At 44.0% G+C, this 17,315-nt stretch overlaps 1 protein-coding gene across 1 annotated transcript in view; it reads right to left on the bottom strand.

Annotated features, from left to right (window-relative positions):
* The window catches only part of LOC124799160 (trichohyalin-like), a 177,472-nt gene that overhangs the window by 70,664 nt on the left and 89,493 nt on the right, over positions 1-17,315 (bottom strand). Inside the window, exon 3 of the mRNA XM_047262699.1 lies at positions 5,389-5,616. Within this exon, the coding sequence (XP_047118655.1) occupies positions 5,389-5,616 (228 nt within the window). The remainder of the gene's footprint in view (positions 1-5,388; positions 5,617-17,315) is intronic.

Genomic DNA, 17,315 nt, shown 5'->3' with positions numbered 1-17,315 from the left:
CTGGGAAGAACAATAGTCACAGCTTGCCGGAAATCGCTCTCCTCCCTACATGCAATTCAAAAATTTAGAAAAATATTTCCAACCCATGTTAAACAAAAATTAGTCCAAAAACTAGTCTTAACTAATCCTTACTACTGTGATGTAGTTCAACACGGCACAAATAGTGAAAATTCGAGATGCCTCGAGCTAGTGATGAATGCTTGCTTTAGATACGTGTGCAATATACGGTTGTATGATCATATCAGTCCTTCATACTCTCCACACGATGTGCTTACTTCATCGATTTCTTAGCCACTGGTGCCCCCAATACTTATCTTCTTATATTAAACACCTATCATCATTCCACAACCGCAATACCAGATCGGATACGTCTAGCATGTTGGCTGTACCTTTACATAACACAAAATCTTTCTCCGTGTCATTCTCCATCTCAGCCATACGACTATGGAACGCGCTCCCTTGTGATCTGCGTCTTATCCAGAACCACTCAACATTCAAGAGGGAACTCAAAACTTACATATTAGGGACGGTATAGCCACCATTGTTGTGCCCCTCTCATCTCTTTCTTTCTCCTCTCCATCATAGCTTCGAATTTTACCATTCTATTTCTCTTCCTCTAACCTATCTACCTCTTCTATATCTCTTTCAACCCATTCTATCGTCTTATGTCTCTGCTCGATGAGAATAACTCACAAGCTGCAAGAACATAACGAGAAAATTCCCAACTACCAATAGGACTGACATTCATAAAAGAAAAATATGTTTACTTTCATACACATAGTCATTACTATTATTATTTCTATCTTGTCTCAGACGTTATGTCTGGTTGAAAATGGAAGGTGACGCGGACCTTGATCAAGTGTGACTTCCTTTTCACTGTAAGGTATATGTTACATTGCATTTAGGAACTTTCAGGTAATTGAACAAGTGTCAATAATTACAGATTTCTGTAGTTGTATATATAAGTTTGGATGTAGCTGTATTGCATTGATGTACTGGTGGATATTGTGTGGTATGACTCCTATAGTAGATAGTCTTATTGGTATAATGTCAACTTTATCCTGATGCCACATGTCCTTGACTTCCTCAGAAAGTTGGATGTATTTTTCAATTTTTTCTCCTGTTTTCTTTTGTATATTTGTTGTATTGGGTATGGATACTCCGATTAGTTGTGTTAATTTCTTCTTTTTATTGGTGAGTATGATGTCAGGTTTGTTATGTGGTGTTGTTTTATCTGTTATAATGGTTCTGTTCCAGTATAATTCCAGTATAATAATCCAGTTATTATTATTGTTATTATTATTACTATTATTATTCTTGATTGTTATAATTACTTTTTGATTGTAATATTTATGATTGTACTACTGCTGTAATCTCTATTTTTTTCTTTAACATTAATGCTGTATAACACGTTATATGTCCTTAATGTTCCGTAGAAACTGTAATTCGTTCAATCTGAGTATGCCTGGTTACGTGTAAGAGAGGGCCTGAAGGCCCTAATCTTGCCAGGTAAAATAAATGCATAAATAAATAAATAAATAAGAGGGACAGGGTCGATAAAGTCACCGAAATTACGGGAACCAACATTATGAACGAAACACAAATGAAACAATGGCGGAATCAAACATGGCAGAGAGTGTGGGATGCATCCGATAAGGGTCGCCGAGTACACTCTTTCTTTCCTGATATACACGAAAGACTACTACTGAAACATGTCGACCCAAGCCGGGGGATGATCCATTTCCTGACAGGCCACGGGCCGTATCCGGCACATTTAAACCGTGTGGGACTAACTAACGATGAAGTATGCGTATGCCGAGAAACTGGGACACCACAACATGTCACACTGCTGTGCAACACGCTAGCACAAGTGAGACATGTACAGAATGACAATGACATCGCCAGAATAATACGTAATCCCGATGACTGTAACACAATAAATAGCGATATTGTATCGAACACTCTGCACGAAGAACACAAGCGCCAAAACCCATATGGAAGAAGGCGTAGACAAGCACAAACAACACAACAAACCACATGGGAGGACACAAACATGAGCATAGATTCCGAAACCGAGGAAGGAACACTAAGTGAACATGACTCAGAAAGGATCAACATGTAAGGGACCAAAACCAACAATGTATGACACTGCATGCCACAACACAGTCACAGACAACATAACAATCATAAAACAAATAAACACCGGCACCACATACTAAGGCTGTAGTAATAATGTAATGTCGCTTGGGAGGAGAAGGCTCGAAGAACTTTTATTCCCAGTTTCCTCCTCCCCAATGACATCCTGCATAGTGTTTAAAGTATACCTCACACAAGCAATAATGTATTGCTCGTCTTATTGTGTGCAGACAGAAGTGTATTCTCTTCTATACTCAAAGCTATGATCAATGAATTTCATACATCAGAGATGTATTAAGTTATTTAAGGAATAATGCATTCAAGTAGCAAAGAACTATATTCTATTTCAACTAAAAAGTTACAAACGTAAGTGTATTTCTCATGTGAAGCTAAAATTCATGTATTCCATGTATGAAGTGCTCAGTCAGAATAGCTCGAGGTTGTACTGAGACCTCCTCATCTGAAATATAAGAAATAGGCCATCACTAACCAACACGCTACTTACACTGTATTACTCATCCAAATACAGGATATCACTTCCCTCTATATATTGCAAACTATTCTTAACCACGCTCATTGTGTTACATTTTCTTATTTTTTTAATTATTCTTTGACATTTGGATTGTATAAATTATATTCTCAACAACTAGGTAGTAACAAATTATGTGGAACCATTATAAAAATTTTTAAGCATTCAATTCGCTGTAACCTCAGAGAAATCTTTATACAGGGTGGTCCATTGATAGTGACCGGGCTAAATATCTCACGAAATAAGCATCAAACGAAAAATTACAAAGAACGAAACTCGTCTAGCTTGAAGGGGGAAACCAGATGGCGCTATGGTTGGCCGGCTAGGTGGGGCTGCCATAGGTCAAACGGATATCAACTGCGTTTTTTTAAAAAATAGGAACTGGCCGTACGGTTCTAGGCGCTACAGTCTGGAGCCGAGCGACCGCTACGGTCGTAGGTTCGAATCCTGCCTCAGGCATGGATGTGTGTGATGTCCTTAGGTTAAGTCGCATAGTGCTCAGAGCCATTTTTTAAATAGGAACCCCCATTTTTATTACATATTCGTGTAGTACGTAAAGAAATATGAATGTTTATTTGGACCTCTTTTTTTGCTTTGTGATAGATGGCGCTGTAATAGTCACAAACGTATAAGTACGTGGTATCACGTAACATTCCGCCAGTGCGCACGGTATTTGCTTCGTGATACATTACTCGTGTTAAAATGGACCGTTTACCAATTGCGGAAAAAGTCGATATAGTGTTGATGTATGGCTATTGTGATCAGAATGCCCAACGGGCGTGTGCTATGTATGCTGATCGGTATCCTGGACGACATCATCCAAGTGTCTTGATTGTTCGCCGGATAGTTGCGTTATTTAAGGAAACAGTATGTGTACAGCCTCATGTGAAACGTCAACCACGACCTGCAACAAATGATGCCAAAGCAGGTGTACAGCTGCTGTCGCGGATAATCCGCACATCAGTAGCAGACAAATTGCGCGAGAATCGGGATTCTCAAAAACGTTAGTGTTGAGAATGCTACATCACCATCGATTGCACCCGTACCATATTTCTATGCACCAGGAATTGCATGGCGACGACTTTGAACGTCGTGTACAGTTCTGCCACTGGGCACAAGAGAAATTACGGGACGATGACAGATTTTTTGCACGCGTTCTATTTAGCGACGTAGCGTCATTCACCAACAGCGGTAACGTAAACCGGCATAATATGCACTACTGGGCAACGGAAAACCCACGATGGCTGCGACAAGTGGAACATCAGCGACCTTGGCGGGTTAATGTATGGTGCGGCATTATGGGAGGAAGGATAATTGGCCCCCATTTTATCGATGGCAATCTAAATGGTGCAATGTATGCTGATTTCCTACATACTGTTCTACCGATGTTACTACAAGATGTTTCACTGCATGACAGAATGGCGATGTACTTCCAACATGATTGATGTCCGGCACATAGCTCGCGTGCGGTTGAAGCGGTACTGAATAGCATATTTCATGACAGGTGGATTGGTCGTCGATGCACGATACCACGGCCCGCAAGTTCACCGGATCTGACGTCGCCGGATTTCTTTCTGTGGGTAAAGTTGAAGCATATTTGCTATCGTGATCCACCGACAACGCCTGACAACATGCGTCAGCACATTGTCAATGCATGTGCGAACATTACGGAAGGCGAAGTACTCGCTGTTGAAAGGAATGTCGTTACACGTATTGCCAAATTCATTGAGGCTGACGGACATCATTTTGCGCATTTATTGCATTAATGTGGTATTTACAAGTAACAACGCTGTAACAGCATGCGTTCTTAGAAATGATAAGTTCACAAAGGTACATTATTACTTTGAAACAACCAAAATAAAATGTTCAAACGTACGTACATTCTGTATTTTCATTTAAAAAGCTACCTGTTACCAACTCTTTGTCTAAAATTGTGAGCCATATGTTTGTGACTATTACAGCGCCATCTATCACAAAGCGAAAAAAGTGGCCCAGCTAAAACATTCATATTTCTTTGCGTACTAGACGAATACGTAAAAAAAATGGGGGTTCCTAGTTAAAAAATCGTTGTTGATATGCGTTTCATCTATGTCAGCGTCATCTAACGGGCCAACCATAGCGCCATCTGGTTTCCCCCTTCAAGCTAGACAAATTTCGCTATTGTTAGTTTTTTGTTTGACGCTTATTTCGTGAGATATTTGGCCCGAACACGATCAATAGACCACCCTGTATGTTCTGTTCTTTATATTATTGAAAAAAAGCATTAAGAACTGAATACCAATAAGACTGTAACAATGAGAAGCCCTTGCTTTTAGATTCAGAAGCATCCGACCCACCCTACATTTCAAGGCGGTTGGTTACTCTGTACTGTTAATTAAATAAATAAAAGTGCATATACAGGTCTCCAATGCGAATGGTTGTGTAGTGTCATGTCCCGAAACGATAGAATAAATTTCATAGTGATCACATGTCTCCATCTCAGCGTCTCAGTCCCCCCCCCCCAGACATTAGTGCATTTGTATGTAGTGCGTTTACCTTCTGTTCTTTATGTTCTGATTCTAGTTTCTGGTTAATTACAAACCACACCAAGAGTCAAAGAGACTCTAGTGCCACTAAGATGTATACGAATGTTTTGTGAATTAACATCAGTAATAATAATAATAATGCTAAAACTATTAATCGCAGTCTAACGCCATAAGCTGGGTGACTCGCTTCTTGCTCACCTTGGCCTGGACCTCCTTGCGCATGACCTCGTCCCAGAAGCGCGCCTCGTCCCTCTCGAGCTGTCGCAGCCGCTGGCGCTCCTCTATCTGGCACAGCTGCCCCTTGACCGCCTCCTGCGCCAGCAGCCGCGACCGGTGCCCCCGCAGCTCGTCCACGCGCAGCCGGTACTGCTGCAGCCGCTTCGCCTCCGCCAGCTGGCGCGCCTCCGCGTCGCGCCGCGCGCGGTCCTGCCGGCCACACGGGCAGGTAATACGAACACCAACTGGTGGACAGGTTCAACATGTCAGCCGAACACAACGAAGTAGCCAGCGTACTCTCCCCATCATGACCCGCACCCGAATATAAGTCACACACTTAATTTTGAGCAGCAGAGGGTAACTTACGGTGATGCATAAGTTCCCGGCGTTTGTGTTTTGCATGTTGGCATTCCTGTTGCTATGGCTTTATGTATCGATTGTGATTCCTTATTTGTAGTTCAGTCTTGCTATTTGAGTGTAGACATCGTCATTTTGTCATTTGTAGACAATTGCTGGAGTTGTGGACGCTAGAAAATCGAGTTCCAAGTGGAGAAATTGGAACATTTACGACGTATTCTTCTGTCTGAATTTCATAGAAGGGTGACAGTAACGGAGGCAGCCAGAAACATTTGCCATTGGACAGAACATAGCCAGAAAATGGTTTTCTCGATTTAAAGAAGATAGATTTGACTATTATGGCTATCCACGTTCAGGAAGACCTTCGGAGTTTGATAAAGATCTTTTAAAAGCATTAAACTACAATGAGCCACGCCATTGTCCTTGAGAACCGGCAGATGTAATGAACTGAGATCATCCCAGCATCTCTATCGAACAGCCTTCAGGGAACTTCCTTCCCCGATGAAGATGATGATGGCTGGTTTGTGGGGCGCTAAACTGCGCGGTTCTCAGTGCCCGTACAGAGTCCCAATTATTATGCAGTCCAGTGTTTTACACAGTCCAATCTAGCCACTGTCACGAATGATAATGATGAAATGATGAGGACAATATACACATCCAGTCCTCGGGCAGAGAACGCCCCCAACCCGGCCGAGAATCGAACCCGGGACCCCGTGATCCAGAGGCACCAACGTTAGCCACGAGCTGCCGACGATCCTTCCCGCACGAAGGTGTGCTCCGAACATGGCTCGACGACTTCTTCTCCGCGAAAACCATCTGATTTGTACAGTCGTCGAATCGGAAACTTACCCCAGCATTAGCAGACTATTGCAGGTATTGAACGAGAACATATTATTGATGCCTAAAGTTTCTCTCATTGTATTTGCTACTGTTATTAAACTTATGGAAAAACACTACGATACTATGCATTAACCTAATACACGCATGCCACATGTCAATCGCAATTTTCTAATATTTTATTTTTCTGATAGATACATCAAGTTCAGACCTATGATATCAACATCCCGATGCAGTTCCAAGTAACTCTTAAAAATTCTCGAGACCCCAAATTTGAACTTTTCTAAGCATCTTCAACACGATAAAGGAACATGATTTTTCTGAAAGGCAACGTGACTCTATGGTAGAGTTGCTGCTTACCACATGTGGTGGTCTCGGTTCGTTTCCCAGCGGATTGAAATTCTTAAACAAAGGTGGATGTCCTACAACCATTTCCATGAAGCGTAGAATACCTCAACATGGAAACAAAAGAGTTCACCACAGCCAAGAATGGAACGTGGGCTGCACATGTGGCAGGTATGCATTCAACCACACAACCACATGGTGTTGAAAAAATAGTACTGCTTTAGGGTAATAAAGAAACTCGCAGAACATCAAAATCATTTTTCTCGAAATATTTTTGGGAGTTGCATCGAGTTCTTAGCTTCAAGAACCACACATATAAAAAAATACAGAAATCCGATTCTCATGTGCTCTCCTTGTTAGTAGAGGAACGATATATGACAATACCGATTTACAAAAGCTATTCATGATATCGACACTTTCATCACATTTGTTTACGTTATAATATAGATAAATGGTACGGAAATCACACCCATCTAATCACGCTCTACCTTATGTCACTGTTAAAGTCACTACTGGTATTTACTTCCTCATTGACAGTATTCTACTTACTGTGCTCCCATAGTATATTGTCCTTGTCAGTACCCAAGGCATAGGGACTGCGAAAATCGATCGTTTAAAATCGATACCGGTATTTTAGTTCTGATAAACCGGCATTTTTTAGTATTTGTTTGGTCTCGTCGACAACAAGTGTTTATTACCTTTACTAATAACCGAGTAAAAAACAGATATCAATTAGCCATGTCAACAGTCCTAAAATCGTTCGTTGTTAAATACTCCTTTTTTTTAAAGAAGGAGTAATTTTTATTCACGAAATTTGCATTGGTTTGAAATATTGCACTATTGTAGCAAATGGGAAAAGCGATTAATGCCATTTTAATGACGACAGAAACGACAAAAAAAAGAAACCATGCGGCATAAGATCTGGTGTAGCGTTGCTGAGACGATAATGTCACCGTTTCCGTCTGTCGTGGCTTAAAGGATGCGTGTACGTGGGCTATGCAGAAGAGGAATGAAATTATAAGAGTAGTAAATTAAAAACTTAGAAATTCATTCATAGTATGCAATAAAAATAAAAAGTACCTGATTTGCTGCCTTTATCTACATAATATGTCTGTATCTGCTGGCAGCCACTGAAAACGAACACTAGATTAGGTTAGGTTAGGTTAAGTTAGGTTAGGTTCAGAGTTTCAAAAAATTAGAATCAATGGGAGAATACTGGTAATTTTTTCTAGTATTCAGTCGAGAAAAGCTGCGAACGGTGAACAGACTAAGTTTTCTTTACTTTACCAATTCAATTTAATATTTTGATTCTATGTATCTTGAAACAGAGAGACTCCAAATTTTTCAATATTTGTCCAATTTCTACGGTTATTAGAGGAAATAATAGAAATAAAAAACCGACAATCGGTTGTTTATGAAACCAGTTATTCTGAACAGGCGTGAGAAAGAAAAAATATAATCGAAAACCGGTTGTGTCAGTTAACGCCGCCGCCTCTGTCAGGGCCTTCGACAGGCAGCACTTCTTGTACCCCTTGTTCAATGAATCCTGACATACTGTGTCCTGTGAGGAGAGAATCCTGTCACTCGTTATGCTTACTGATAACTTATTAATCTTAATAGATGGAATGAATGCAAGATCTCTTTCTGAAAACCAATCCGAATTGCGTTCTTGGGCGCGATCTTTAACTGGCCTCTTTACGCCGACAGTCAAACATCTGCAGTTTTGAAGTCATACCTCTGTGTATAACGACTAAGTACGGCTTTACTTCATCAACTTCATTCACTGTTTCATGTGCGTGGTGGCCTTTAAAGACATACAGTACGAGCGTAGCTCTATTACTGAGCAGAGCGTCACATCTCCGATTCCAAACTATATCTGCGCAGTGCATCATTAATTCCCTTGACAACCATCCTTTTCCTTAGCAGCAAACATTTCTTAGTGAAATTTTCTATGGGCAAAATGTTGTTCTTCAGAATCACGCACGGGACAGCTTTCTTCCTTCTGCAGTAACTGCCAATATCTTGGTAATTCTTTGCTTTTCATTTCCAGTCGTCCGTAATCAAATACTTTTCGTCCCTTTACAGTCCACTGTTGTGTTATTCAACACTCCAGAAAGAGCTGTTCGCAGTCCAATGTGAAGGATAAGAGAAGAAGAGTACTGCCGCCTTCCGATGTTAACGAGTTTCTCAGTGTGAGTGCACCTACTCCGTTGGATACCCACTGTTACACGTTACCCTGCTCCATTACACCATAGTCCCATGGAATTTGTCTGTGGTATGTTTGACGTATTTGCAATTTATAAGATCTTTCACTGAATTATTTGTTGAGACATAAGTATACCATATTTCCTTTTATCTTCCACAAAGGAAGAAAGCAAATCTTCAAGTTGAGGATTCCCAGCTTTTTGTCCTATGCAGAATTTCCTCGATGAAACTGTACTTTGTACTTTATTCTCCAATGCGACTTAGGTTCGTCCAAAACATACCTTTATCCAGCTTCTCAGTTATATGTACTCTTCGCATAGTGAATTACTCCGCGTTTGAAGTGTGTATCACAACCACATTGAATTTGTTGGTGATTTTGGTTGACGGTACGACTCACTGGTGAAGCAAATTTTAGGCTTTATTCAACAAAAGGCTATCTGTCCTGTACCGTATGATAATGAAAATATGACCATAAGAATAGTCTCTACCTAACTGAATCGTCAGCATACGAATACGGTTACATCTGTTTTATAAGATGGCCAGGATGTTTCGTTGTTCATTGTTCATGTAAAACAGTTAAGATCCTTAGACGATAGGAAGACATCTGGCCAAGACGGTATCCCCGTAAGATTATATGTTGACTATGCTACAAATATAGCATCATGCTTATCCATCATCTATCAGAGATAATTGGAACAGCGGCAAGTTCCACGGGATTGGAAGAAGGCCAGGTCATAGCAATCTATAAAAAGGGTAGAAAATCGGATGCACATAATTACCGGCCAATTTCACTGACATCGATTTGCTGTAGAATCATGGAACATATTTTGTGTTCAGACATAATGATCTTTCTAGACTCTGAGAAGCCCACGCCCGGGTTCCCGGCTTCGATTCCCGGCGGGGTCAGGGATTTTCTCTGCCTCGTGATGGCTGGGTGTTGTGTGCTGTCCTTAGGTTAGTTCGGTTTAAGTAGTTCTGAGTTCTAGGGGACTGATGACCATAGATGTTAAGTCCCATAGTGCTCAGAGCCATTTGAACTCTGAGAAGCTCATCTGCAGAAACTGGCACGGTTTTAGGAAACAGCGGTCATACGAGATACAGCTGGCCCTCTTTGTGCACGATATACAACAGACTCTAGATACCGGCTCCCAGGTTGATGCTATGTTTCTCGACTTTCGAAAGGCGTTCGACTCAGTTCCGCACTGTCGCTTGCTCCAAAAAGTGCGCGTTTACGGTCTAACCGATGACATATGCGGTTGGATAGATAGTTTCCTAACAGACAGGAAGCAGTACGTCGTCCTGAACGGGGTGTCTTCAACAGAAACAAGCGTAACTTCAGGTGTGCCCTAGGGCAGTGTAATAGGTCCGCTGTTTTTTACGATTTACATAAGCGATCTGGTTAATGGTATTTACAGCGGCATTAGACTGTTTGCCTATGATGCTGTAGTCTACAGGAAAGTAGTACCACATGAAAGTTGTAAACAAATCAATGAGGATTTGCAGAGAATTAATGCGTGGTGTAATGACTGGCAGTTATCGCTCAATATTAGTAAGTGTAACCTACTGCGTATAACAAGGCGAAAATCCCCATTAATGGACGAGTACAAAATAAACGCCCAGTCTTTGGAAGCGGTAACGTCTGTCAAGTATCTGGGTAAGACTATTCGAAATGATCGCAAATGGATTTTTCAGATTACACAAGTAACGGGTAAGGCGAACTCTAGATTGCGGTTTGTTGGTAGAATCGTGAAGCGATGCAGTCCTTCAACAAAGGAAATTGCTTACAATACGTTAGTTCGTCCAGTCTTGGAGTACTGTTCATCTGTATGGGAACCTAAGAGTTGGGTCTGATTCAAGAGATTGAGAAGGTCCAAAGAAGAGCGGCAAGATTCGTGATTGGTACATTTAGCCATCACGAAAGCTTTACAAATCTCATAGAAAGTTTGAAGTTGGACACACCTGCAGATAGGCAGCTCGCTAAACGGAAGGGGCTGCTCACTAAATTCCGGAATCCGATATTCACCGAAGATGTAGAGCATATATTGTTACCACCAACCTTCCAAATCGCGCAATGGTCACCATTCAGAGATAAGGGAAATCAGAGCTCGTACTGAGGCGTTCAGACAGTCGTTATTCCCTCGCGTAATCTGCGGTTGGAACAGAGGGAGGGGGGGGGGGATATGACTTTGGCGCGAATTGTGTCCTCCGCCACACTCCGCTTGGTGGCTAGCAGAGTATAGATGTAGATGTAGATGGCACATGGTCCTAGTGGCAAGTTGTTTACTGGGTTCCAGGAGCAACAATAATTTTATTTTCAATATTTCACATGATCATTAATGACCGAATTTCGAAGTAAGGAATGAGCGCTACTGGTGAAAATATACCGGTATTTGTACGGCCGCTCAGATAATCCGCACCCTAGTTTTTTGTGACCAAGTTATGGGGATAAAATACGGCTTTATATTGTGATCCATATGGTGTATGGTCTTAAACCGACCATGACATGAATGTAAGTCAGGAAATGAATGTCAAAAGCAGGTTTCAAATCCGAACAGCAACTAGGTGAGATGTAAGTGATCTGATACGGCGTACTGTACTAGACCGGACCTGGCCATCTGCCTGAAATCAAACTAGTAGCCCCGAGACCACTGGCGAACCCTGACTGAGCCTAACAGTAGTGTCTGATAGGGATATTAAATCAACATCTAGGTAGGTAAAGAGCACAGTTGTGTTTACACTCGAGAAACTGGAATGAGTAGTAGTAATGTCGCACACTCTAGTATTTATACAAGCGGAACGCCCCCACACCCCGTAAGGCTATTTAAGCCAGTGCATGCACAGCACATAGTCCGCCACCCTTGTTTGGCAACAATCTTCGCACACTATCGCTGTGACAATGTTTACTGACAATGTAATGTGTCAGAATAAATCACTGGGCGTTTTAATTCGGATACATCACTTCTCCGTAAGAATGTAACGTAATACGTCTTTTTTTCTAACAATATTTGCTTCACGCAGTATGATTTGTATACTGTTGCACATCTCAACGCCAAATCACACACGCAGCAAAATTTTTCTCACCATTTTTTTGCCAGCCTTTACGTTCAGTTCTATGTCACAAAAATGATCAAGATTTTAAAAAGTTGGCGTTTCATTGTGTTGTTCATGTTGTTCATAGCTACATAAGTTACTGCCTAATAACACTATCTATATCTCTTCTGCAGGTATGGCTCCACAGCCTCAAAGTAGTTTCTAAATGATGAAAGCTTTTTACAACCACCATAGGCTATGAGTTATGTTATGCAAGGTGCCTCATTACATTATGTACGTAAATCACATTACTGGCCATTTTCAAATGTCTGCGATCTAATGCCTGTTTCGTGCTATTTGGGGACAGACGCAAGTCCATACACACACACACACACACACACACACACACACACACACACACACACACACACACACGCCGATCATTTACACAAAGGGTTTTCCACGTAACAATCTGCTTGCAAGCACACGTTGTACAACAAGTCGCGTACGTAAAAACAATATTAACATTAAGCTGCCTGGGCCTTGTAAATTCGTTCAACTGCGTAACATGTGCTTTCCCTTCGTCATACATAAACATATCTCCAGAATGAGATTTTCACTCTGCAGCGGAGTGTGCGCTGATATGAAACTTCCTGGCAGATTAAAACTGTGTGCCCGACCGAGACTCGAACTCGGGACCTTTGCCTTTCGCGGGCAAGTGCTCTACCAACTGAGCTACCGAAGCACGACTCAGGCTCGGTACTCACAGCTTTACTTCTGCCAGTACCTCGTCTCCTACCTTCCAAACTTTACAGAAGCTCTCCTGCGAAACTTGCAGAACTAGCACTCCTGAAAGAAAGGATATTGCGGAGACATGGCTTAGCCACAGCCTGGGGGATGTTTCCAGAATGAGATTTTCACTCTGCAGCGGAGTGTGCGCTGATATGAAACTTCCTGGCAGATTAAAACTGTGTGCCCGACCGAGACTCGAACTCGGGACCTTTGCCTTTCGCGGGCAAGTGCTCTACCAACTGAGCTACCGAAGCACGACTCAGGCTCGGTACTCACAGCTTTACTTCTGCCAGTACCTCGTCTCCTACCTTCCAAACTTTACAGAAGCTCTCCTGCGAAACTTGCAGAACTAGCACTCCTGAAAGAAAGGATATTGCGGAGACATGGCTTAGCCACAGCCTGGGGGATGTTTCCAGAATGAGATTTTCACTCTGCAGCGGAGTGTGCGCTGATATGAAACTTCCTGGCAGATTAAAACTGTGTGCCCGACCGAGACTCGAACTCGGGACCTTTGCCTTTCGCGGGCAAGTGCTCTACCAACTGAGCTACCGAAGCACGACTCAGGCTCGGTACTCACAGCTTTACTTCTGCCAGTACCTCGTCTCCTACCTTCCAAACTTTACAGAAGCTCTCCTGCGAAACTTGCAGAACTAGCACTCCTGAAAGAAAGGATATTGCGGAGACATGGCTTAGCCACAGCCTGGGGGATGTTTCCAGAATGAGATTTTCACTCTGCAGCGGAGTGTGCGCTGATATGAAACTTCCTGGCAGATTAAAACTGTGTGCCCGACCGAGACTCGAACTCGGGACCTTTGCCTTTCGCGGGCAAGTGCTCTACCAACTGAGCTACCGAAGCACGAATCAGGCTCGGTACTCACAGCTTTACTTCTGCCAGTACCTCGTCTCCTACCTTCCAAACTTTACAGAAGCTCTCCTGCGAAACTTGCAGAACTAGCACTCCTGAAAGAAAGGATATTGCGGAGACATGGCTTAGCCACAGCCTGGGGGATGTTTCCAGAATGAGATTTTCACTCTGCAGCGGAGTGTGCGCTGATATGAAACTTCCTGGCAGATTAAAACTGTGTGCCCGACCGAGACTCGAACTCGGGACCTTTGCCTTTCGCGGGCAAGTGCTCTACCAACTGAGCTACCGAAGCACGACTCAGGCTCGGTACTCACAGCTTTACTTCTGCCAGTACCTCGTCTCCTACCTTCCAAACTTTACAGAAGCTCTCCTGCGAAACTTGCAGAACTAGCACTCCTGAAAGAAAGGATATTGCGGAGACATGGCTTAGCCACAGCCTGGGGGATGTTTCCAGAATGAGATTTTCACTCTGCAGCGGAGTGTGCGCTGATATGAAACTTCCTGGCAGATTAAAACTGTGTGCCCGACCGAGACTCGAACTCGGGACCTTTGCCTTTCGCGGGCAAGTGTTCTACCAACTGAGCTACCGAAGCACGACTCAGGCTCGGTACTCACAGCTTTACTTCTGCCAGTACCTCGTCTCCTACCTTCCAAACTTTACAGAAGCTCTCCTGCGAAACTTGCAGAACTAGCACTCCTGAAAGAAAGGATATTGCGGAGACATGGCTCAGCCACAGCCTGGGGGATGTTTCCAGAATGAGATTTTCACTCTGCAGCGGAGTGTGCGCTGATATGAAACTTCCTGGCAGATTAAAACTGTGTGCCCGACCGAGACTCGAACTCGGGACCTTTGCCTTTCGCGGGCAAGTGCTCTACCAACTGAGCTACCGAAGTACGACTCAGGCTCGGTACTCACAGCTTTACTTCTGCCAGTACCTCGTCTCCTACCTTCCAAACTTTACAGAAGCTCTCCTGCAAAACTTGCAGAACTAGCACTCCTGAAAGAAAGGATATTGCGGAGACATGGCTTAGCCACAGCCTGGGGGATGTTTCCAGAATGAGATTTTCACTCTGCAGCGGAGTGTGCGCTGATATGAAACTTCCTGGCAGATTAAAACTGTGTGCCCGACCGAGACTCGAACTCGGGACCTTTGCCTTTCGCGGGCAAGTGCTCTACCAACTGAGCTACCGAAGCACGACTCAGGCTCGGTACTCACAGCTTTACTTCTGCCAGTACCTCGTCTCCTACCTTCCAAACTTTACAGAAGCTCTCCTGCGAAACTTGCAGAACTAGCACTCCTGAAAGAAAGGATATTGCGGAGACATGGCTTAGCCACAGCCTGGGGGATGTTTCCAGAATGAGATTTTCACTCTGCAGCGGAGTGTGCGCTGATATGAAACTTCCTGGCAGATTAAAACTGTGTGCCCGACCGAGACTCGAACTCGGGACCTTTGCCTTTCGCGGGCAAGTGCTCTACCAACTGAGCTACCGAAGCACGACTCAGGCTCGGTACTCACAGCTTTACTTCTGCCAGTACCTCGTCTCCTACCTTCCAAACTTTACAGAAGCTCTCCTGCGAAACTTGCAGAACTAGCACTCCTGAAAGAAAGGATATTGCGGAGACATGGCTTAGCCACAGCCTGGGGGATGTTTCCAGAATGAGATTTTCACTCTGCAGCGGAGTGTGCGCTGATATGAAACTTCCTGGCAGATTAAAACTGTGTGCCCGACCGAGACTCGAACTCGGGACCTTTGCCTTTCGCGGGCAAGTGCTCTACCAACTGAGCTACCGAAGCACGACTCAGGCTCGGTACTCACAGCTTTACTTCTGCCAGTACCTCGTCTCCTACCTTCCAAACTTTACAGAAGCTCTCCTGCGAAACTTGCAGAACTAGCACTCCTGAAAGAAAGGATATTGCGGAGACATGGCTCAGCCACAGCCTGGGGGATGTTTCCAGAATGAGATTTTCACTCTGCAGCGGAGTGTGCGCTGATATGAAACTTCCTGGCAGATTAAAACTGTGTGCCCGACCGAGACTCGAACTCGGGACCTTTGCCTTTCGCGGGCAAGTGCTCTACCAACTGAGCTACCGAAGCACGACTCAGGCTCGGTACTCACAGCTTTACTTCTGCCAGTACCTCGTCTCCTACCTTCCAAACTTTACAGAAGCTCTCCTGCGAAACTTGCAGAACTAGCACTCCTGAAAGAAAGGATATTGCGGAGACATGGCTTAGCCACAGCCTGGGGGATGTTTCCAGAATGAGATTTTCACTCTGCAGCGGAGTGTGCGCTGATATGAAACTTCCTGGCAGATTAAAACTGTGTGCCCGACCGAGACTCGAACTCGGGACCTTTGCCTTTCGCGGGCAAGTGCTCTACCAACTGAGCTACCGAAGCACGACTCAGGCTCGGTACTCACAGCTTTACTTCTGCCAGTACCTCGTCTCCTACCTTCCAAACTTTACAGAAGCTCTCCTGCGAAACTTGCAGAACTAGCACTCCTGAAAGAAAGGATATTGCGGAGACATGGCTTAGCCACAGCCTGGGGGATGTTTCCAGAATGAGATTTTCACTCTGCAGCGGAGTGTGCGCTGATATGAAACTTCCTGGCAGATTAAAACTGTGTGCCCGACCGAGACTCGAACTCGGGACCTTTGCCTTTCGCGGGCAAGTGCTCTACCAACTGAGCTACCGAAGCACGACTCAGGCTCGGTACTCACAGCTTTACTTCTGCCAGTACCTCGTCTCCTACCTTCCAAACTTTACAGAAGCTCTCCTGCGAAACTTGCAGAACTAGCACTCCTGAAAGAAAGGATATTGCGGAGACATGGCTTAGCCACAGCCTGGGGGATGTTTCCAGAATGAGATTTTCACTCTGCAGCGGAGTGTGCGCTGATATGAAACTTCCTGGCAGATTAAAACTGTGTGCCCGACCGAGACTCGAACTCGGGACCTTTGCCTTTCGCGGGCAAGTGCTCTACCAACTGAGCTACCGAAGCACGACTCAGGCTCGGTACTCACAGCTTTACTTCTGCCAGTACCTCGTCTCCTACCTTCCAAACTTTACAGAAGCTCTCCTGCGAAACTTGCAGAACTAGCACTCCTGAAAGAAAGGATATTGCGGAGACATGGCTTAGCCACAGCCTGGGGGATGTTTCCAGAATGAGATTTTCACTCTGCAGCGGAGTGTGCGCTGATATGAAACTTCCTGGCAGATTAAAACTGTGTGCCCGACCGAGACTCGAACTCGGGACCTTTGCCTTTCGCGGGCAAGTGCTCTACCAACTGAGCTACCGAAGCACGACTCAGGCTCGGTACTCACAGCTTTACTTCTGCCAGTACCTCGTCTCCTACCTTCCAAACTTTACAGAAGCTCTCCTGCGAAACTTGCAGAACTAGCACTCCTGAAAGAAAGGATATTGCGGAGACATGGCTTAGCCACAGCCTGGGGGATGTTTCCAGAATGAGATTTTCAC

The sequence above is a fragment of the Schistocerca piceifrons genome, chromosome 5 (assembly GCF_021461385.2).
Source record: "Schistocerca piceifrons isolate TAMUIC-IGC-003096 chromosome 5, iqSchPice1.1, whole genome shotgun sequence".
Classification (NCBI taxonomy): Eukaryota; Metazoa; Arthropoda; class Insecta; order Orthoptera; family Acrididae; genus Schistocerca; species Schistocerca piceifrons.
This window is presented reverse-complemented; position numbering and strand designations above follow the sequence as displayed.